The sequence below is a fragment of the Poecile atricapillus genome, chromosome 10 (assembly GCF_030490865.1).
Source record: "Poecile atricapillus isolate bPoeAtr1 chromosome 10, bPoeAtr1.hap1, whole genome shotgun sequence".
Classification (NCBI taxonomy): Eukaryota; Metazoa; Chordata; class Aves; order Passeriformes; family Paridae; genus Poecile; species Poecile atricapillus.
In genome coordinates this window covers 9,835,912-9,856,113 of record NC_081258.1, presented here as the reverse complement: position 1 = coordinate 9,856,113, position 20,202 = coordinate 9,835,912, and the positions used below count along the sequence as shown (strand labels likewise).

Here is a 20,202-nt window from a genome sequence, read left to right as displayed (position 1 = left end):
AATTAGATGTAAAGATTGTTCTCCCAGGCTCAGCTACAAGTTTAGCTATGCAAACAAGCACATCAAAGCAGCCTCACAGCACATTAACCACTCTGCTGTGATACCAGCTTCACCAGTAATTATCTTGCAGTATTCACAGTCCTATTCCTGAGTCACTACAGACAAATCACACAGCTTCACAATTCACTGTCCCTGATATGGAACATGCAACTGAAGAAAGAAGAGATTATGAGGTTACAACATAAATTACCTGGCCCAAACTTTGATGTGTAGTTTTCTATTCCTGCAAGATCCAAATAGTGGTTTCTCCTTTCAATGTTCTCATCTACACAATGACGATAGCACCCACTTTGCTCTGGATTGTTCTCACTCTGGTGGTATCTGTTAGCAGGAAGCAAAATTACAATTCAGCAGAACTTCTTTAAAGTTCTTATCACCATCTGCAAACCAACAACTAACGGACCCTTTGAAGTGACAGGAGCTGCTCACAAAGAAACAACAAACACTTGAAATTCTGGGTGACCAGATTTGCTATGATGATAGGCCTAAACTGACTCTTCCTTCCCCTTGTATAAATCAACCCTGATGTTGCAAAGCAAAGGAGACCTTCAAATTGCATCACACATGCAAAAGCAAACAAAATAACTCCTAGCATTTATTACTTTCTGTCTTAGGGCCAAATAATTCAACTTGTTCTTCAATTTGGACATGCCAAAGAAAATCTGCTGTTTGATCCATGACCATTCCCACCACTGTGAGGAAGTGCTGGGGTAATCCAGATAAATATTCATGTGTTCAGAAAGACAGGCATCAGCACAGGTGTAGTAACTAGAGAGAACCTGGGAAGAGAAGGTGTTGGTAGGACACTCAGAGGTAACTGCTGCTTTCCAAAATACAATTTATAAGGTCAGATCAGATGCTGGCTTTAGAATCTCAACTCCTTTTCCTGCTCAGCTTTGCAATTTTATTTATAGCAAAACTATTTCCTGAGAATGAATATCTGAAATACCATTCATTTATGAGGCTGAAAAAAATCAGACAGAAGTTTACAGTATTGTAGCCCATAATGCCAAACAATTTAATTCAGCAATTTAAATGGGAAGTCTGCAAATATGAACAATATTTTCAACATAACAAACAGAAAGGATAAGCAGAAAACTCTTGATTAAGTTGCTGCTTGTCATTCAGACAGCTCAGTTTCCAAGACCACGAGATTGGCTCTGCTATTTCTCTGTGCAAGTGCACTGATGTCAACCTAACATCAGAATTTGGCCTGGTATCCTACAGCAGCTGCTAAATGTGGGCTCTGTAGTGTATGGTGCCCAGTACTCTGCTTTTAGTCTATTAACACATTTCCAGGTTTGCAGAGGCTGCTGATCCCCCTGAGCTCTGGCACAAATGGCTCTCCTGGTCTAGCTTCTACTGCTCAGGGACATCACAGAACGGAGGCCCCTCGTGTCTCTGTCAGACACGGGTCTGCAGCTTCTTTGACTAAAGTCACAAGACTTGACCTACCTGGAAGATCATTTTTGGTCAACTGTGATAGAGGTAGAGTCTCCTGAATGGAGGAGAGTCTGCCTAAAAAGCAGGTAAGGTTTAAAGATTCTGAGTCAGCTTTGAACTCCACGAGTGACATGGGGTACCCCCCCAAAAAAGGGGAATGTCCAGATACATTTTTGTATATAATATAAAATATACATCTGTATATTTTACTTTTTGGATACCTAACCAACTCAGTACCTTTCCCACCTCAGACACAACTTTGCCAGTTGTTACACTTTGGCAAGTCAACATGCAAGATCTCTGGGGCTAGAACTTGCCTAACTTAAGCTGCCAGGCATGAATCACCTACAGAAACCATTGGGACTTGCACACATGTGCTGAAGGCAATGCACAGCTAACCCAGAAAAAACATCATTGAGTTTGATCCAACACAATTAAGCAACACTGCATACAGCACTGTCAGTTGGAAATGAAGCTAACAGGGAACCTGTTGTTTTGATACTGTAATAAACTCAATCTCTCATCAAGACAGAGAAGAAAAATGATGCCAGTACTGCCACAGCCCTATAATCTAATAACTTGTTTACATGCAAGATGATGTTCCACAATATTCAGGCAAATACACGGTGAAGCAATTATACACTGGTGAGAGATGTGCTCCACTCTCAAAGGGAACTTCAAGCACTCTGGGAACTGAAGTGTCTGGCATCCAGGCCCACACTGCTGTCCTGCAAACACATGGGGAGACTTGGGCAGGCATCAACCATGCATTGAGGACTGTGTAAAAGCACAGTGTTGTTACTGGGGGTGTGCTTGGTTTGGTTTTGGTTTTAATAAAAATGGCATCTGCTGAAGAGTTTGTGGTGTGTATGGAAGTCCTTTCTAAAATTCCCACGCTGATGTGTCATCCTGATGGCACGAAGCACACAACATTATGGCAGGAAAGAGAAATAGAGCAGTGACAGAGCGTAGGGCAGAAGATGCAGGGACATCCCCTGAAAGCCTCACTCACTGAGAACACGAAGTTCAAGTCAGCCAGGGAGAACCAGGCTATCTAGCCAAGAATCTAGCTACTTATCTTGATAGCCATATTAGCCCTACAGGTGAAAATTCCTGCCTGTACCTTACAGCAAATGAAAAATCCAGCCTGTTTCTCTCCCAGCCTTCAGGATAAAAACATTTCTATCCACTTTATCTTGAATATTAATCATATCTTGCCTAGAATTCCTAAGTGAATGAACATGTGAAATGTGTGTACTTCTCACAAGTTCTCATTGCTGCTTCCAAAGGGGAAGAAATTGCATTAATATTGTGAGATTCTGATCTGAACCTCAGCAGCTTTCCTGAGGGTTGTCAACCTGGCCAGAGTGCACAAACATCCCTGAAACACACACAGTGTGCACAGCACACTTCATCCTGCCTGCATTTAGTGGGATGTAACAAAAACTGTCAGGTGCTGACCATTGTCTGATGTTGATCTACTCAGCTCAAGACACAGATTTGTTCTGTTGACGAAGCCTCTCGCCAAAGGCATGAGAAGGACAAACATTTTGTCCCAACATCTGATGCTTCCATGACTCTGGATTTAATTGGAAGTGCCTGCTGTACATAAAAACACTGCAATTGCAGAGCCAGGAATTTAAGGTGGATTAGAGGGGGAGTTCAAACTGAAAGGGGATTTTTGCACTAGATTATCAAACAAAACCAGTCTATCGAATTCACATAGGGCAAAACTTTGCTAATGGGCAGAGGGAATCTGCACACCACATCTAGGCCAGCAAGTAAAACCATGGAGTATTCTTCAGTTCATAGCAGATTTTGTGCAGAGTTGCTGACACAAGATTAATAGTAATTTTATTCTTCTTTTAATCTGAAATTTGATTGTACTGGGATTTGCTGACTGGGATAACTCACTAGCATTTTTTCTCCTTCCAAAAAAGGGAGGTACTGTTCTCTTGTCAGTTTTAATAAGACTGAATGCTCCTTCTCCTGATAAATTTGTTATGTATCCAGACAAATATCCCTAAATCTAAAGAAAGCCAAAAGCTTGTTGTTTTTTTCTTTTCTTTTTTAAATTTGCAGCTGAAGAAACAAACATAACTAATGAGTCAAAGTCATTACTATAACAGTTCAGCAAACACTTCCCTCTGCCTTATGAGCAGTTTCTGTTATGAAACATAAAATCCTAAAATATACCAAATATGAAGCAAGATGATCTGTTAGCACTCTGGTTGGGTTATGAGCTGGTAACCAAGTTAGCCCATGTAAAGCTCAGCACTATTTGAGTTGATGAGTGAAAAAATGGGCTGGAAGGAGGGCAGACAAAGGCAGGAGACAGCCACTAAGGAGAGGAAAAGGTTTTAGGACACTTTTAGCCAAAAAGCTGTGCTATTAACCTCACTTATTTGCAGATGGCATCTAAAAAGACAATTCAGATCCTCCACAGAGCTCATAGAGGAAGAAAATATCAAGATTTTTTTTTTCTTTTTGTTTGTTTTGTTTTAATATAAGTATCCAGCTATGGAATCTGCTCTTAAATCCACAATGAAATCTCCTGTAATTCTTCTATTTTAAAATAATTTTTAAAAATAAAATAATCAAGCAAGAAATCAATGGTTGAGGTTTCCTCAGAGGTACCCAGTGCCTGTCAGGAGTCAGGGTTCATTCCCCTTACCTGAGGGAAGCCCTCTGCTTCTTCTCAGAGCTTCTTGCTTCTTCATTAGCTTTGTTTTCAGCCCTGTGCCTGGCACTCTGCAGATCTGCCAAAAGAAAGTACATTATTGTCACATTGCTGTCCTTGCTGATCAGCACAACCAACACTCTACATCGCAAACACGGCAGATCAGCATCTGATCACTTCATGGAACCTTCTCAGTCTTGCTTTTGCCCACAGGACAGATCTTCCTCAGCTGTAACCTCGACTGCAGGGTATCAGCCAGGGTTAGATTTACCCTGCACTCCATGTGGAAGCCCAGGTGGGGCCACATTCACACTGAAGGCTCAGTGCTGGCAATTCAGTACTATGGCAATGCTGTACTAATGCATCACATAGCTCCCCAGCAATGAGAATTGACTTGTGTTTGCTCTTGAGGGAGTGATTGCTTTATTAAAATTGAGGTGGCCAGGCTCTCCTTTTAGATCTGATACCTACATTTTCTAATGAAGTATTATTTAAAATACTTTTAAGTATTTCCATTTAGTACTACTCTACCTACTGAAGTAATTATGCTAATACAATCATTATTACAGTGAGGGTAAGTTGGATGACCCATCATGGTATGAACCTTTTTATAATGGCAGACGCTGCCAGCACAGAAAACGTGCAATTTTTATGCACAGATTCTTTACTTATGCTTAATTGTTTATTTTTATCCAGCAGCACTGGTAGCTATGCACTGGCAAGAAACATTTTATACCCCTACACCTGCTTCCAGACAGACCAAGTGCTGCAATACCAGCAGAGATAAAGTGGTGCACGCCAAGAAGGCCTTAGATCTGCCTTGCAGAGCACAAGACAATTACAGCTCCTAGAAGTTACTGCTGCTTCCTAAAGAAGCAATCCATCAGAACTCTCATTTGCTAATGAGACTGAAAGGAGGGCAGGTAATTTTCTATTCAAGATCATAAAGCAGGTTAATGGGGTTTAAAAAAACCACGTAATTATTTGCCTTTAAGTATACATACATTTGTATTAACAAAATACAGAGATGGATTTTCAAGAGGCTCAGGAAGTTTTCTGTATTTTTTCCAATGGCTGATTGCACATCCTTACCAGTATGGTTCAACAAGATACTCTTTTTTTTCTGGCTGCCATCTGGTGCCACAGTGAGTTTCACTCGCAGAGTTTTGCTGGAACTAGGAGAATGGTTTACTGATGCATCAACTACCTCATAGATGGTATGAAGCAAGCTGGTAATGTCCTGGGTTGGATTGAAACACAAAAGAACACAGCACTGTGAAAATGGCATGAAACCTACAGCTTTGATGCTTACAATTGTTTTGGATTTGGCACTATTAAAAGCTGAAGTATCCTCAGAAGTCACTGAATTTAGAAGACTTTAACTTGCCCAGAGTGTTATAATCTTCACCAAATGGGTTTATGAATTGGGGCAAAGCAGATAAAAACAATAACAAAAGCACAAGATATGCAGGTTTCCCAAGCTCTGAATCAGCAAAATGCTGTTCTGCCTTTTCTTTTCTTTGATTTACACAGAACCCAGGGATAATAATTTATATAATTTACTCCACTAAAAATTGAGTTAATGTGGCCAAAACAAATACATCAGTTGAAGAAAATCTCGGACATTACAGTCATTACAGTCTTCCTATTTGTTTAGTTTTGGTTTGTTGTTGTTTTTTGTGGATTTGTTTGTTTGTTCTTGTTTTTTTTTTCCTTGGCATAGTTAAATGGTTGATTATCTAGAGGAAAATAAGCAAGAAAAGTGGCAGAACTTTAAACCTCAGGTTTGAAAATAAATTATGTGTGTCTGAATGTCATCCTACCATCTGTGTTTTGGGGTCTAGCTTATTTTGCAATATTCAACCAGTTTCAAACACACATTTTGAACTGCAAATATGATCCAGTCAGGCCTATTAAAGAACCTTCTTCACAGATCTCTTTGAAGGCAATGGGACGTGAACAGAGGCTTACATGTCTGGCTATATTGGAAAGAACACCAGCCAATTTTAACAAGCCAATGGTTTCAAACAGGAGAAACACTGTTTAGTAGCTGGTGATGCTCAAAGGTCTCTCAGGTTGATTTAATCCAGCCAGGCTCAAACAGGGTACTACCTTAAATTGCCAGGATGGAAAGGGGATCTCTTGGCTCACTGCTTTTCCTCAAAGGGATTTTACCCAAACTGGTCTTGGGCACCAACCTAAGGCCAAAGGATTCTGATAAAGCATTCTGATCAATGCAGCCTATAAAGAGCCCATCAAATGCATATCTGAGAACTCCTCCATGCTGGTCTTCCTTTTCCTTGATCTATCCTACTACCTAAGCTCTTTCCAGATGCCTGCAAGCACAAAGGAAATACCTAAATCATCTTTTGTCAAGCATAACTGGTTCTGAGGATGAAGAGTCAGGTCTATAAAAATTCAAAACCTTTACAACTTTTCCTTTGCTCAGAAGTCACACCTGTAACATGGGCAGCTCAAAGTTTAGTATGCCCTAATGGAGTTCCCTGCCACTTTAGTAGTCAATATACCACACAGCCCTCATTATGGAACCAGCTTTTAAGATGACACAAATATTAAAATACTAAATTCTACTCACACAGAATTTAAGGAAATAATGGCCAGGACCAATGATATTACAGTAGATTTTCCAGCTCAATAGGAAGAATGAATAACTAAATCCTAGGGGCTCCTTTGTCTTAACATGTAACCTTTCTAACTTTACAGCACTCAGGGGAATTTCTCCAGACTTGTAAGTTCAAGACAATATATTCACAAAAAGTGAGCAGAATTTGCAGTGTCTCATTTATCTTTCTGATAATATTAATTCTCTCATTGATGCAAAGGTCTATGTGGGCTGTTACTACATGTCAGTAGCTGCTTTCCATGCGCTTGACAATCCCTGTCTGAAGTTTGAGGGTGGGCCAGAGTGCTCTGTGTCAATCTGGTGGACACCTCATAGCTCTTTAACACATCTCCCTTCTCACACTTCCACTCTAATTTGAAACCTAGCCAGACCTCTAAATGTGGCCAGACAGAGCCACATCTGACAGCCAGCTTGAAGGGCTGGATTTTCATTTCATCTAAGAGGAAAAACCCAGGCAAGCACATAAACAGACAAACAAGCCATATCTGTGGTTTCATACATGCTCCTTAAGTCATGTTTTGTGCTAGAATTGTCCTAGAATTGTGCTAGAATTGTGCTAGAATCCTGCCCTTTGATAAACCTTCTCCTTCAGCAAAATACTTCAGCACAGTATTTATTCTTAACTGGGCTCCATACACTCAGCATGAGGGTGAATGGGGCTTTTCCCATACATTCCTGGACAAGTGTTGGTTAGCCAACATGTCATCTTTCCACACAAGGCTGCTATCAAGAGGTTATTATCAACTCTTTCATTCACAATAATCTGCTCTTCTTCCTTTTTTCAGCTATGCCAGATATTTGTAAAACCAGATGTTGGTACATCTAATCTGTATTAGCTTCAATAACCAAAGCCAAAAAATTGCCCACTGTCCTTTTACATGATTTTTTTCAGGGTTGAGGTCTAACTTGCTAACTGGCTGACAATCTGCCCCTTTGTGTTCTGTGAGGGTCTTTCTCAACAAGCTGCTTGACTCAGCAGTTTAAAAAGTACTCCCAAAGGCTGTCAGGGAAGGCCAAATGTGGCATTTGTGTGACACATACTTGGCAAATCACAAAAACTTGCCCACACATATCACATCAGGACAAGTTACATGTCTCAGCCAAACAGGCCCAAATTAACCCAAATTAATGTCCAGGCTGTGAAATGACTGCACAGAGGACTCAGCACCCTTGTGGGCTTACACACTGCTGCCTTTGCATTTTGTGCTGTGTTTGACATGCAGCCTCCTCCACGGAGCTCGGAGCTGCTCTGCATTCTGGCCCCGCAGGAGCGTGGATGCGTCCCAAGATCGAGGTTAGGGACAGCCATGAGCAACCACTTAGTGCTTATGCTGATCTTTTAAATACTGACAGCAACGTTTTTATTACAGGGTTCATTTACTTGTGGTCCTAATTTGGGGCAGGGAATTTCAGCAAACTGACAGTTCTGATTTGGTCAAACAAGGCTGCTTGGGTCCCTCTGTCTCATGTACCACAGTCCTGGCTGAGCAAGTACCAGCTACAAGGGAGCTTGAGCCTCCTGTTGCCTAACAATTATTGCTTCACAATTATAACATGAATTTCTGAGGCACTGATCTACTGGGAATGGTCTTTGTCAATAAAATGTGAACTGTGACTAAAATTCCTTTCTCACAGAGCTGTTTTGGCAGGTAATATGGTAATGGTTTTGTGTCAAATTGGTAGCAATAGACCGTTAAGATATATGTTACATGCTCTGTATTTTATAGTTACATGTATATTTACCCCCAAAAGTACTTTCATCTTACAGCAGCCTGCCAGACAACTTGTTTCCCTTGAAAACTGTCCCACTGAACATCATCTGTATTTAAATTTGTTAAAAAACCACCTAAATCCATTGAGGCAGCTTTACCTTCTACACACCAGCTTGTGCATTTCACCATCCTCAAGAAATTTAGCATCAAAGATCAAGAATAAAATGTTCCTCTTGTCTCATACATATAAACCAGCCTGACCCAGAGCCCACCTAAAGAATCGAACTTTTACGCACAATGAATTATGAGTTTTACAAATCATGGGATTTTGCAACTGTTTTGCTTTAGACTGCTTGGCCCTTTCCCCCCAAAAAAGTGTATTTTTAGACTACAATATTAAATGGATAAAGAGAAACAAGAATGAACAAAAATATTTCTCTCCTTTATAGCAAATGGATTATATTTCAACAGAAAGTATGCTCCATGACTAACTTCTGAGGGGTTTCTGGTATGCAGAATTTCTGCTGGGATCTCTAGGTTAATCAAGTACAAAAATTGAAACAATGAAATTTTTCCACAGAGAAGAAAACAAATGCTCGTTGAGTAGTATCCAAACAGCCAGCACATGCCATACCCAGATTTGTCTTTTGCTTATTGAACATCACATTTGGTTTTTCCAGGGTGAAAACCTCATCCCTTTTAACAAGCAGCCAATGCAAACAAGTATATTAAGAAAAGAAAATTCAATAGATTGCCCAAGATATTTCTATTCAAAATTTTAAAAATATTAAAATATTAAATATTCAAATTTCCATCCAAAATATTAAAAAGCAAACACTTAAGCCCACACATGTATGCTGCACTCACACATCTATCTGCAGAATATTTGATGGATCTCCAGTAGGAGATTAATAGTAATTTATAACATTCAGAGAAACCAATGGGTCTGAAAAAAGAGAGAGAGCACTGAAGTATTCCTCATTCCTTACAGAACATGTGAGCCTGAGAAAGTCCCTGTTTCAGGTATTATTTTCTATTTTTAAGGAATATTAGTGGTATAGGGATAACCTTATCTTTCCCATATTAGTATAGGTTATCATCACAAGACTAGTTAGCAAATTTGAGATTTTTGTAGAAGACACTACTAGGTTAGAATTAGACATTAGAATTAATTTGACAGAGTGAGATATTTGTACCCAGAAAAACCCAACCAACAAACAACCCCCAAAAACCCCTAAACTACCAGCCTCCCCTCAGAAAAAAACCAATCATAAAACCACAAAAAAACCCCACAGAACACCCCCCAAATCCAAAGAGTTTAATAGAATGGAAAAATTCAGTTTGAGTCTTTGTACCTTGCCTGAGAGAGAATTCTTTGACTTCCCTTAAAACCAAGCGAGAAACTTATATTTTCTCTTAATATTTCTATCATGAAACCACCATTCCCAATGACTGAAATAATGGCCACAGATACAGACAGGCACTGCTCCTCTATCCATTGGTTTCATTCTTCTTTATGTATCCTGAGTTAGTATAAACACATGAAAACCAACAGATTTCAAGGTAAGGGTCAGGCTAATAAATGGTTGCCCCAAAAAAGCCAATATCCTTCCCCAAGTCAATGACTTGGTGCCGAGTTCTGAATGCAGATATAACCTCAAACCTTTTTTATTCATCAGAGCATAGGAGTAAAAAAATCTGAAAAGGGAAAGAACAAGTCACAAAGGAAATATAAGAGGAAAAATTGGGTATTTAATGTAAGATACAAAGAACATTTTTAGCATTAAAAATGCATGAAGAGAAACATCAATACCAGCTCATTACCTTTCCCTTGGAAAAAGATAAATACAAATGTCTCATTTGTACTTTGTTTGTAGTCTGATTTCTACATACAGCAGGATGTTTTTACTGCAACATCAGCTCTGTTTGATCACATACATTTTTGAATCATTCTTATTTGGAACGCAAAAGGAACTTCACTTGCTATCTGCTCAAAAGCTGCTCTAGAAGAAATTTCTTTTTTTTTTTTTTCCTGACAAGAAACTTTCTTGTGTGCTAATTCCTGTGCAGCCGCTCACCGAAGAAACTCAATTTTACAAGGAAGAACTGATTACAAAAAAAATCAAAAAAAATGCTAGTGTTTATGAAGTATAATTACATTCAGAGAGCTCAATATAAAACCTCATGGATCAAAACACATTAGCTCAATTATCCAAGTTTCAAGTCCGATTACAAATATTCGTGTGAAGATAATTACAGCGCAGCTGTCAGTTCTACAAAGGCCTGCTGTACATAATGAATTGTCCTCTTATGGCTTATGGAACGAAGGGAAGTGTTATGAGCCAAGTTTTGTAATACACATATTAGAGCAGGAAAAGTTATCTCTCACTAAACCAAAAAGGACTGAGAACCGGTCATCTTTTTGACAGAAAAAGCAGAAGTTTAATAACATGCAATAATGTTAATTTATAATTTGCTGTCCCAATAATTATGCTTTCATAATGAGTGTATCTCTTCAAGAAGCATGACTAGATGTGAATTTCTAATTATAAGGACTACAGAATAAGTCATAGAGACTCTAGGAGGAAATCAAAGCAGCATTAAGTTCTGAAGACATTGTTAGATCCAGAAGAAATTTCACTAAAATGGAATTTGAATGTTCCAGCAGTGATCTGTCATTCTGTAGAACCCAAGGGAAGTTGTATCAACTAAATTTGCACCTTATTTACAATTTTTAAACATTTGAATGAAAAAACCCCATTTAGTCCATCAGTAAAATTGCTCCCTACCTATGTGTATCTTACAAACTTAATTTAACACGGCAGATTCCTTTGGAAACTCTCTAGATATGAGGTACAATATTTTAAACACAATGATTTAGAATCAAATGAAATAGATGTGGGTGGGCAAGCCACTTCTTTTCCGCTGTCTCACTTTTACAACGTGGTGAAAAGCAAGAATAATGCTACTGCCTTCTTTTTGTAAAGCACCTCCAGGTCTACAGGTAAAAAACTAACTGAAAAAGTTTAATCTCTCTGTTAAATCCAGATATAAATCCAGGAGACAATAAAGGGAAATTTTCCAAGAAGGAGAAAAGGGCCATATTAAGCCTTTCTCACCAGAACACTGGACCTTTGTTAAGAAAAGCCGACTGGTTCTGAATGCATTTTCATCAGCTCACTAAAGGGCACTGGTACAGCCCTGCCTCTTCCTCAGACTGCCCATTTTGTCCCTGCTCCAGCAATGTACTTCACATACTTTTAAATGAAAACATGTCTCTTACTCATTTTAATTGAAACTATTCAAATGTTTAATGTTCCCCCTCGTTATGTCATTTGCTGGAACAGGAGCAGGGTTGCTTAGCAAAGGACAGTATCAGGCATACTACCCATCTCCCCAGGGGCCAAGAGAACAAGAAATTCCATGTCATATTAAGAGACTAAAATTCCTCTTTTGTGGCCAGGATTATCTATGAGCTGCTATTGTTGGTCATTCTGGCTCAAAAAAAACCCCTCATAAATTGTACCTGGATTCAACAGAAGATAACCAAGAAGACGGCTTATACAAATGGTCCTGGAAGAGTTTGCAAAAGAAGTGTGTGACATAAAGGGAAAGATTTGGAATGGTGCATACTACTTGTTTCTATCTTTGGTCACATGTAAAGAGCTGAAAATTATCAACCTATTTGGTCCCTTGGTTGAAAGAATTTTTTTTGGCACAGGTTCAAGCCTGAATGTAGCAACCTCCAGACCTCAGAGCAATATAATATTCAATCCCTGCACATATTTGGTTTCAGTTAAGCTGTAGTCTGCTCTTGTAGCAGGGAGAGGTAGAATTTGGCTGTAACATATTCTCAAAGTACAGTTAAATTAAGCTCTTTGGTGTACCACATAATCACAAGTAATTATTGTGTACATACTTGAAAGCATATTCTCATTATGTTCAGCACATGGAACCCCCACTGACATTAATGGGAATTCCATGCCTGAATGTAAAAGACACCCTTGTGTGTGGGTTTGGGTTTTGTGTGTTTTTCCCCTATTTTTGAGAGTCACAATAATCTTGTAATGAAGACTTAGCCTTGGGTCTTGAAGGACCTGGATTCAATCTGACACTAGGTTCTTGTGAGACTTCAAGCAAGTGATTTCATTTTTCTAGTCTCTGTTCCACAAACATTAACAAATGCAATAGTACTTCCTCACCTCACCCCTCCTCCTTGCCCTCTCTATCGCATCTTCCTGTCTGAAACTCTGGACTCTGCCTGCAACTTTCATCTGCTTGTTCTTGTGCATGAGGGGCACAGATTTCACTTCACTATTCAAACCACTTTCAGAGCAGAGACAATAAAAATAGCCTTGTAATGATGTTCAAATACATGTTAAAAAGCCTGAACAACGTTTGGCAATGTCAAAAGAAATTTGCTTCAGACTTACAGAAAAAAATTCTGCCCTCAGTTGGTGTCTAAGGCCACTACACTTTCATTATTTGCCCTATTGCTTTCAAACAGTTTTTAGCAATTGTCACAGGCACCAGCATTAGATCTAAGTGAGAAAAAGCCTTTGATTTTCAGTTGATTATCTAAAGGCATGGGAGCCAGTAAACACACATCACAAAAATCAATGACAGCACATGGCATAAATCCCAAATAAAAGACATTTGTCTAGAAGTACTATTCAGTTTGGGCAGAAATAGCTCTCAAAAAGGACTATATCCCAATTTATACACTCTCTTATTTGGCTTGCAGACATCCTGATAATAAAAAATACACAAAGGTATGCTTTGACAGCCATTCTTTATGGTACTCCAGAGAACATCATCAGTGTAATTTATACTTGGAGGCAAAAGGCAGAGATCAGCCCAATATTCATGAAAACAATAGAAGAGTATAGTTGGAAAGAATGTCAGCAAGCAACCTTGCTATTTGGTTAGCTTAACTCTGAAAAGCAGGAGAGAAGCCAGAACAATATACATTTGCAGGGGTTTATTTTGACAATGTGTTTAGCTCTTCAGTTGTTTCAGATATTTTTCCTCCTCAAATGCCAGTACTATTTTTTAAAGGCTAATCTCAGGTATTAAACAACAACCAGCTTAAAAAAAAAGGGTACAGTAGATCTGAAAACAGTAAACTACTGGTGGGATTGTTTCTAGGAGGGAAGGGTCCATGGAAACTGCTGTTTAAGTTGGCAGGACACCTCTACTTCATAGCAGAAAAAATGTTCCTGTTATAAAACACTTCTCTTGTTAGCAAGTGCTGCACATAAAGGGGCAGCTGTACTTTGCTTACCTCACGTGTGACTCTTCCGTTGTTATCAAAGTCATACAGTGTGAAGGTCCATTCTTGCCTGTTATCTTCCTCTACAGACACATCACATTGCAATTCCTAAGAAACATGCAAAGAGCAGCTGATTACCTAAAGCAAAAGGCCTGTTTGCAGGGGATACTCTCTCTAGGAGGCTGCTTGCTTTCTTCCTTCCTCCCTCCCTTGTGGGAGAAGCTCTGAGGATATGTCCCGGAGAGGCTCTGTCCACCACAATGAAGAGGTCCCATCACAATCACAAAACACTCCTACTCCAAAACTCTCTGGGCTACACCTCAGGGAATTCACAACTTGCTTTCTACTAACACTGTAGAAAACAGAAAAAGGTACAAGAAGACTATTCCCTGAAGCTCTTGAAACGCAGTAAGAGTCCCCAGTAAAACGTGAGAAGGAAAGCTGTGTTTAACTCAGGAGGAGGAAGACAACAGAAGCAGACTCACAGAAGGAGGTGGCACATCACAGGGCCAGGAGTTTAATCCTTGTTAATGCAGTACGGACACAGATCCCCATCAGAGAGACCTGGCCTCGACAGATATTGACAGGAAAAGGTTGTCAGAGTTAGTGCAGTACATCATGCCACTGAAGCTCCTGAAACAGAGCCTGCCTCAGAACTGGCAAGAACAACCTGGGAGTAGTGCCTGCTCCTTGCTTTAACTATGCTTCTGGTAGTGAGAGTGTGATCTGTGGAAAGCCTGAAAGAACCAATTTGTTAAAGGGGGAAAAAAATCCCCAAACCAAAACCAAGAACAAAGGATGCACTTTGACTGACTCCAGTCACCTGGGTGCAAATCATTTGCTGTCTCTCAAGGCCTGTGCAATCAGAATTATCCAGAGCCACAAAAAGGCAAAACAGAGAAGTTACAGTGCAATTAAAATGAAAAGTCACTGTATGCAAGTAAAATAAACAGCCCCAAATAGCTTCAGCATGATCGACCTCAAAATACCTGGTTGATCTTCTGACTTGAAACCAACTCCCCAGAGCAGTAATGGGCACCCCGTCCCCTGCCGAGTTCAAAGGCAGCCTCCTCTGGGTTGTTACAAGCCCGGCTGAGAGCTGCCAAGTGCCCCACACTCCACTGTGGAAACACAGTTTCGGATTACATAAACATTCCCGGCACCTTTAAAAGCAAAATCACTTTCACCTCAGATTTAGACCTCTTGTCGCAACACTTGCATTTCTGATTCTTTTATACCTTTGAAGCATTTACCAGTCTCTTAGCTCCCAGCTTACATTGCTGGAAAACTTTCATTTGTAGAACAAGGGAAAAAAATATCAATACTTGGTTTCTTGCCACATATTAATACTTCCCTGTCCCACATTGCCTAACATAACATCTTTATGTGAGGATGTGCTCTGCTTAGTTAAGAGCCATGGAAACCTTCCCTGTATTAGTCACGGTGCCTAGAACCAAGTGCTAACCTTTATGGCATGCCAAGAACTACTTGGGAACAAACACAGACTTTGCTGGTGCAGTGGAGTTCCAGCTACTCTGGCACCAACCATGTTGACAGGTGTCCTCCAACGTTCAAATGTCAAGGCACTGTTAACTGCAATTTATCATGCCTTTCCTGTCTGCAAATGTCTGCTACTCGAGGTAGAATATAAAATGGGCCTAGAAAAAGAGTTATTACTATTGCCCTATTGCTGGGCAAAAAGAAAAGGAAGAAAAAAAAGTTCACCTCCCCAGAAGGCACACAAGCAACACCTGAACTACCCATGGAAAACCTACCTCTCCCTAATCTGCTTTAAAACAATAAAAAAGAAAATTGTACCAAACTGAGAAGGAAAAGAACAGTCCAGCCATGCTGAAAGGTGGCTGCATTGATTTTAAACATCCACTGAAGAAACACAAAGCTCGTTACCTAGAGGCTGACAGCACCAAAAGGCAGAGGTTTGCCCTATCTGCTGGAGTGCAGAGATGAATATTTGTGCTGGTTTTTGCTGGTGCCACAATATCTTCCTCCTCACCAAGACAGACAACTCAATAGCTGGGTGACTGCATGTTGCCATACTCATATTTATGAAAATGCTCCCTACAGAAATAAAATCTGCCAACTACACACAAGGTCTGACAATCATATGACGTTTGCAAGTATACAAGGAAATAGCCCATGGAACTCATCTCCCTCCGTCTCCTCCTGCCATATGATCAGATGGATTTCCTGTGTAGCAGGTCAGGGTTATCTCACTTTGGAGACCTGGGTACTGAAGATCAATCACTGCAGAAGCTTTCATAGGCATCTTTTACATTAGGCAGATTTAACCAAGTGCAGTAGTCCATGAAAGTCAATCTAAAAATTTGATAATATGGTAGCTGGCTTGATAGATAAAGGGTTAAACTGAAAGCCTCTCCTTACTATGCATTTCAGATCCTGCAGAGAAATACTCATCATCTGATTCTCTCCAAACCTGGAAATAAGTGTCACTAAACACCTCGTAAGGAGCACCGATGTTGAGGCACTGATTTGTGCCTGTTCTGCTGCCTCCTGCACCCACTACAAACACTGGGAGCAACAAACATCCATCAGATGACACTATTTGGTCCACAGGTTATTTTTCTACCATAATTATGTCAGTACAGTGAAACTTAAAAATACAAAGGACTTACTTCAAATTTCAGTTGCTTCTTGGAACTTGTGCGTGTGTCACTTTCTTTTTCTGCTTTCTTTTCATCTCCACTGCAAACTCCATCTGTCTTCTCTGGAGGCAAAGCCACTGTGAAAAGCATATTTAAGAAAAAATGCTTATAAGGAAATGTCAAAGCAGTCTCATATTTGCAAATCTGTCTTTATATTTAGGGTGAAATTGATATCAGCAAACTTGTATGAGAAGATCATTATACTTGATTTGCTTTTGTGTTCACTACACATCTGGGATAATTTCAGCAGACAATCTACCAACAGCTTTTGGTACACAGCCTTTCCTACAAACATCACTAGAGTCACAGGAAGTTCAAACACAGTATTATAAGAATATAAAATAGCAGAACTGTTACTGCAAATAAGCTGAATAATTTGCAAAATATTGAAAGTTTCTGACATATTGCAAAGAAAACCCATCACGTTCACCAGCAGTGAGTGAAGTAATGAAGCTGAAATAAAGCCCTCATTCTGTTCCAGTTTCACTCTTCAAACACACACAAAGCTTAATACCCTCCAAGATGGTAACACTACCTGCCAAAAAGGTTAAGCTGCATTTTTTCAATGCATGAAATAGCATATTTCACTCAAGTTTCTAGTAAAAACATCAGGCACTTGCATAAATCAATAACACTCATAAAGAGCATCAATATTAATATCTATCACAACATATCATAACATATATCAGCTATATAACAGATATATGCTTCTCATGTGGATTAAAAGACAAATGCCTAGAACTTAATAGCTGTTCCTTTGGCTCCTGCAGGGGCATTCAGCCTTGCACAGGATGAATTCTGTATCAGAAGAAAATTAATTCTTCATTAGCATTATGAAAATATACAAAGACTTTTTAACCCCACTCTCAGACTTTTAGATGTGATTTTTTACATATCCACACACCTCTGCCAACGTTACGCTCATACTCCATTGCATATAGCAGTAATCCTTCTAACTCCCCAAAACCCAGCAAAATTGCAAAAACACAGCTCCTAAAGTCAGCATTTTCCTCTCTTGCACTGCAGCATTCGCATCTACCCAAAGCCTTTATCCCAATGCTGTGTTAGGAACTGTTTCTGGGGGATGCCTTTGGCAGCAGCATCTCATTAAGTGCCAGTTCAATCAAGTCAGATTCCTTACAAAAAAGGTGACATGATCCCCTCCAGTTCAGGGTGACCCATTTCAAACTGGTTTTACTGGCTCTCCTGGTGTTCCACACTGCTGAGCTGCCTCCCAACCATTCTTTCAGGAAAGCAAGTTACCAACATGCTAGAAGTTAAGATAATCTATTAGCCATTTTCCAGGACTTATTTTCATGTTTAAAATAGGAAAATTAGCTTCAAGAAACCAACCAATCAACAACAAAAACAAAACAAAAAAAAACAAAGCACAAAATAAAACCCTACAAAAACGCACAAAAAACCCCCAAACACCACAAAAAACTTCCCATTACCATAGCTTCATACTCTCAGAAATTCCAGATTTCTGCCCCAACATTCACACTGTCACACTGCAATATGTATCACAGTCTCATTTGTTTAAATTTAACATTATTGTATTACATTTGTTTGTTTTCAAAACTGTGGTATGTTACATAAGATGAATGTACAGTAAAGAAAAGGGAATAAAGTAGAAATGTTGACCTTGGGAATTTCCTGTCTTTGATATTGACTGGTGGTTTTGATGTTATACTAACACCAGCTTCCCAACACACACACATGTAATTTGCATTATATCAATGTGATGGTGTTTATAGTACACATACTGACATGCTGATACACTTTGATTTCTACTCCAAGTCATGTTATGATTCCTTACTAAACGTAAGCTAAATAGGAAGGTCAAACAAAGGAAGACAAAGCTGCTTCACATCAGTTTCTTCCCCGATTCTTTTAACTGGTGTTATTGGATGAGAAGGGACTATTTCTGAGGAGGCTTTTGTACAGTGTTTATCACAGGTAAGACAGGTATTAAAGTAAATATTATTTCCAATACATAACTTTGAAGTATATCTAACAAAGAGCTGTTTGTTCTATACTGACTTTGCCCATAAATACAACTCCACATTCCTAGAAGTTCAAAGCTAAAGTCACAGGAAGACCCCCACACAACAAAAGACAATATTTGTTTGTCTACTTCAGTCCAGCTTTGTTGAGAAGGTAACCTGGGCCTTCATAACAAGGACAGCTACACTGATATTAGACACACCCCTAGATCTTCAGTGCCTCATCTGTACCAGTGGTTGGTTGTTCACATATTATAACAGTTATAACGTGATAAAAACTTCTGTAAAAGAGGCTTTTGCAATACCTCCCAACTTGCCTCTACAGAATGTGAAATAAATGAAAGCTGGGCTGGTATGACCAGCTTCTTTGGGACAGTAAACAGCCATTTAGAAAAAAAATATCCACTCCTGTTATCACACATTTTTTAAAATGTTTAAAAGTCCATGATGGCGAAAAGACTCCTACAGTTGTCTTTTATCTCCTGAGGGTCAACATCCCAAACAAGAATGGCTTGGCAGACTGCATTAGGCATAGCACTGCGAGGCAGATGCTGCACGAGGTGCCTGCTCCCTGCACAGTGCTCTTTGTTGGGTTTTCTGTCTGAACAAAGTGTCTTACAGAGAATTCCCACCTTTCCACCACCATGCTCCTGCACTGTGCTGAAAGCCACTGGCATAAGCATGGAGCACCAGAGCTCCCCAGTCCACCAGGTGCTTCAGAGAGGAACAGCACAGAGTTACCTTCTGCTGCAGGAGCAGCCCTTCCCCTGGCAGGGTTAACAACCTTTCTGGATGTACAGTTTGCGTGTTCAGATAGGAAGCTTTCACTTTAATGTATAATTTATGCAACAGAGGAAAAAAATGTGCACTGACAAATTAGTCTTCTAAAAAAACAAGGGTTCAACTATTGGGGAAGGAGGGGATACATCTTGCAGTACACTCCTTGGGAGAGTTTAAATACTGTATGCCAGAAATTATCCTCTTTGAGCTTTGCTGACCTTTGATCTGAAGAACTTATTGGCCTTGCTGCTCCAGGGAATAATCCTTTGAAATCAGTTACTCATTTTGGAGCTCAAATGAAATAGGGAAATCTGGTGATCTCATCCTGATGTCAAGTTTCATTCAGCAAAGAAAAATGAAATCTAACTGAGGAAACTTTAAAGGGCAATATGGAGAATCTAAAATATTATTTACAAGTGATCAAATAATGTGTCTGTGCACATATCCCCACATGCCTTATCCAAACACAATGAACATTTAAAAATACATACTGTTTTGTCTGAGAAGAAAAGGAGAAGTGTTGGGTATCTTGCTGCTATACTTAGTTTTGACTATTGACATGTGCTCAATTTCATGAGGGATACAAACACATGCAGAGCCTACTTATAAATAAAATGAGAATGTCTGCTTGGGACAGTTAAAACTGGCAGCCTGTAAACAGAGATCCACCAGTGAGCCACATGCCAAGGTTCAGATATATTCACAATGCGAACTTCCTTTCAGCTCTGCCAATGATATTAAACCAGACCAGACAAGATAGCTATCTCAAAGGAGTGTGGAGAATTAATAGACTTGTGTTTCCAAACTCTAGGCCATCAGAAATAGGTCTGCATACCTCATCATCTGTGCAAAAATACTTACTTACCTCCCTGCTCAGATAACAAGTCCTGACAAAAAGAACGTGCTACATAGACAAATACA

At 39.6% G+C, this 20,202-nt stretch overlaps 1 protein-coding gene across 1 annotated transcript in view; it reads right to left on the bottom strand.

The window, feature by feature from the left end:
• Positions 1-20,202, bottom strand: part of NKD1 (NKD inhibitor of WNT signaling pathway 1) — a 111,600-nt gene that overhangs the window by 7,420 nt on the left and 83,978 nt on the right. The window contains exons 5-9 of the mRNA XM_058846206.1: positions 16,466-16,572; positions 13,824-13,919; positions 5,276-5,423; positions 4,178-4,262; positions 251-381 (exon numbers count right to left, since the gene is read on the bottom strand). Coding sequence (XP_058702189.1) covers positions 251-381; positions 4,178-4,262; positions 5,276-5,423; positions 13,824-13,919; positions 16,466-16,572 — 567 coding nt within the window. The remainder of the gene's footprint in view (positions 1-250; positions 382-4,177; positions 4,263-5,275; positions 5,424-13,823; positions 13,920-16,465; positions 16,573-20,202) is intronic.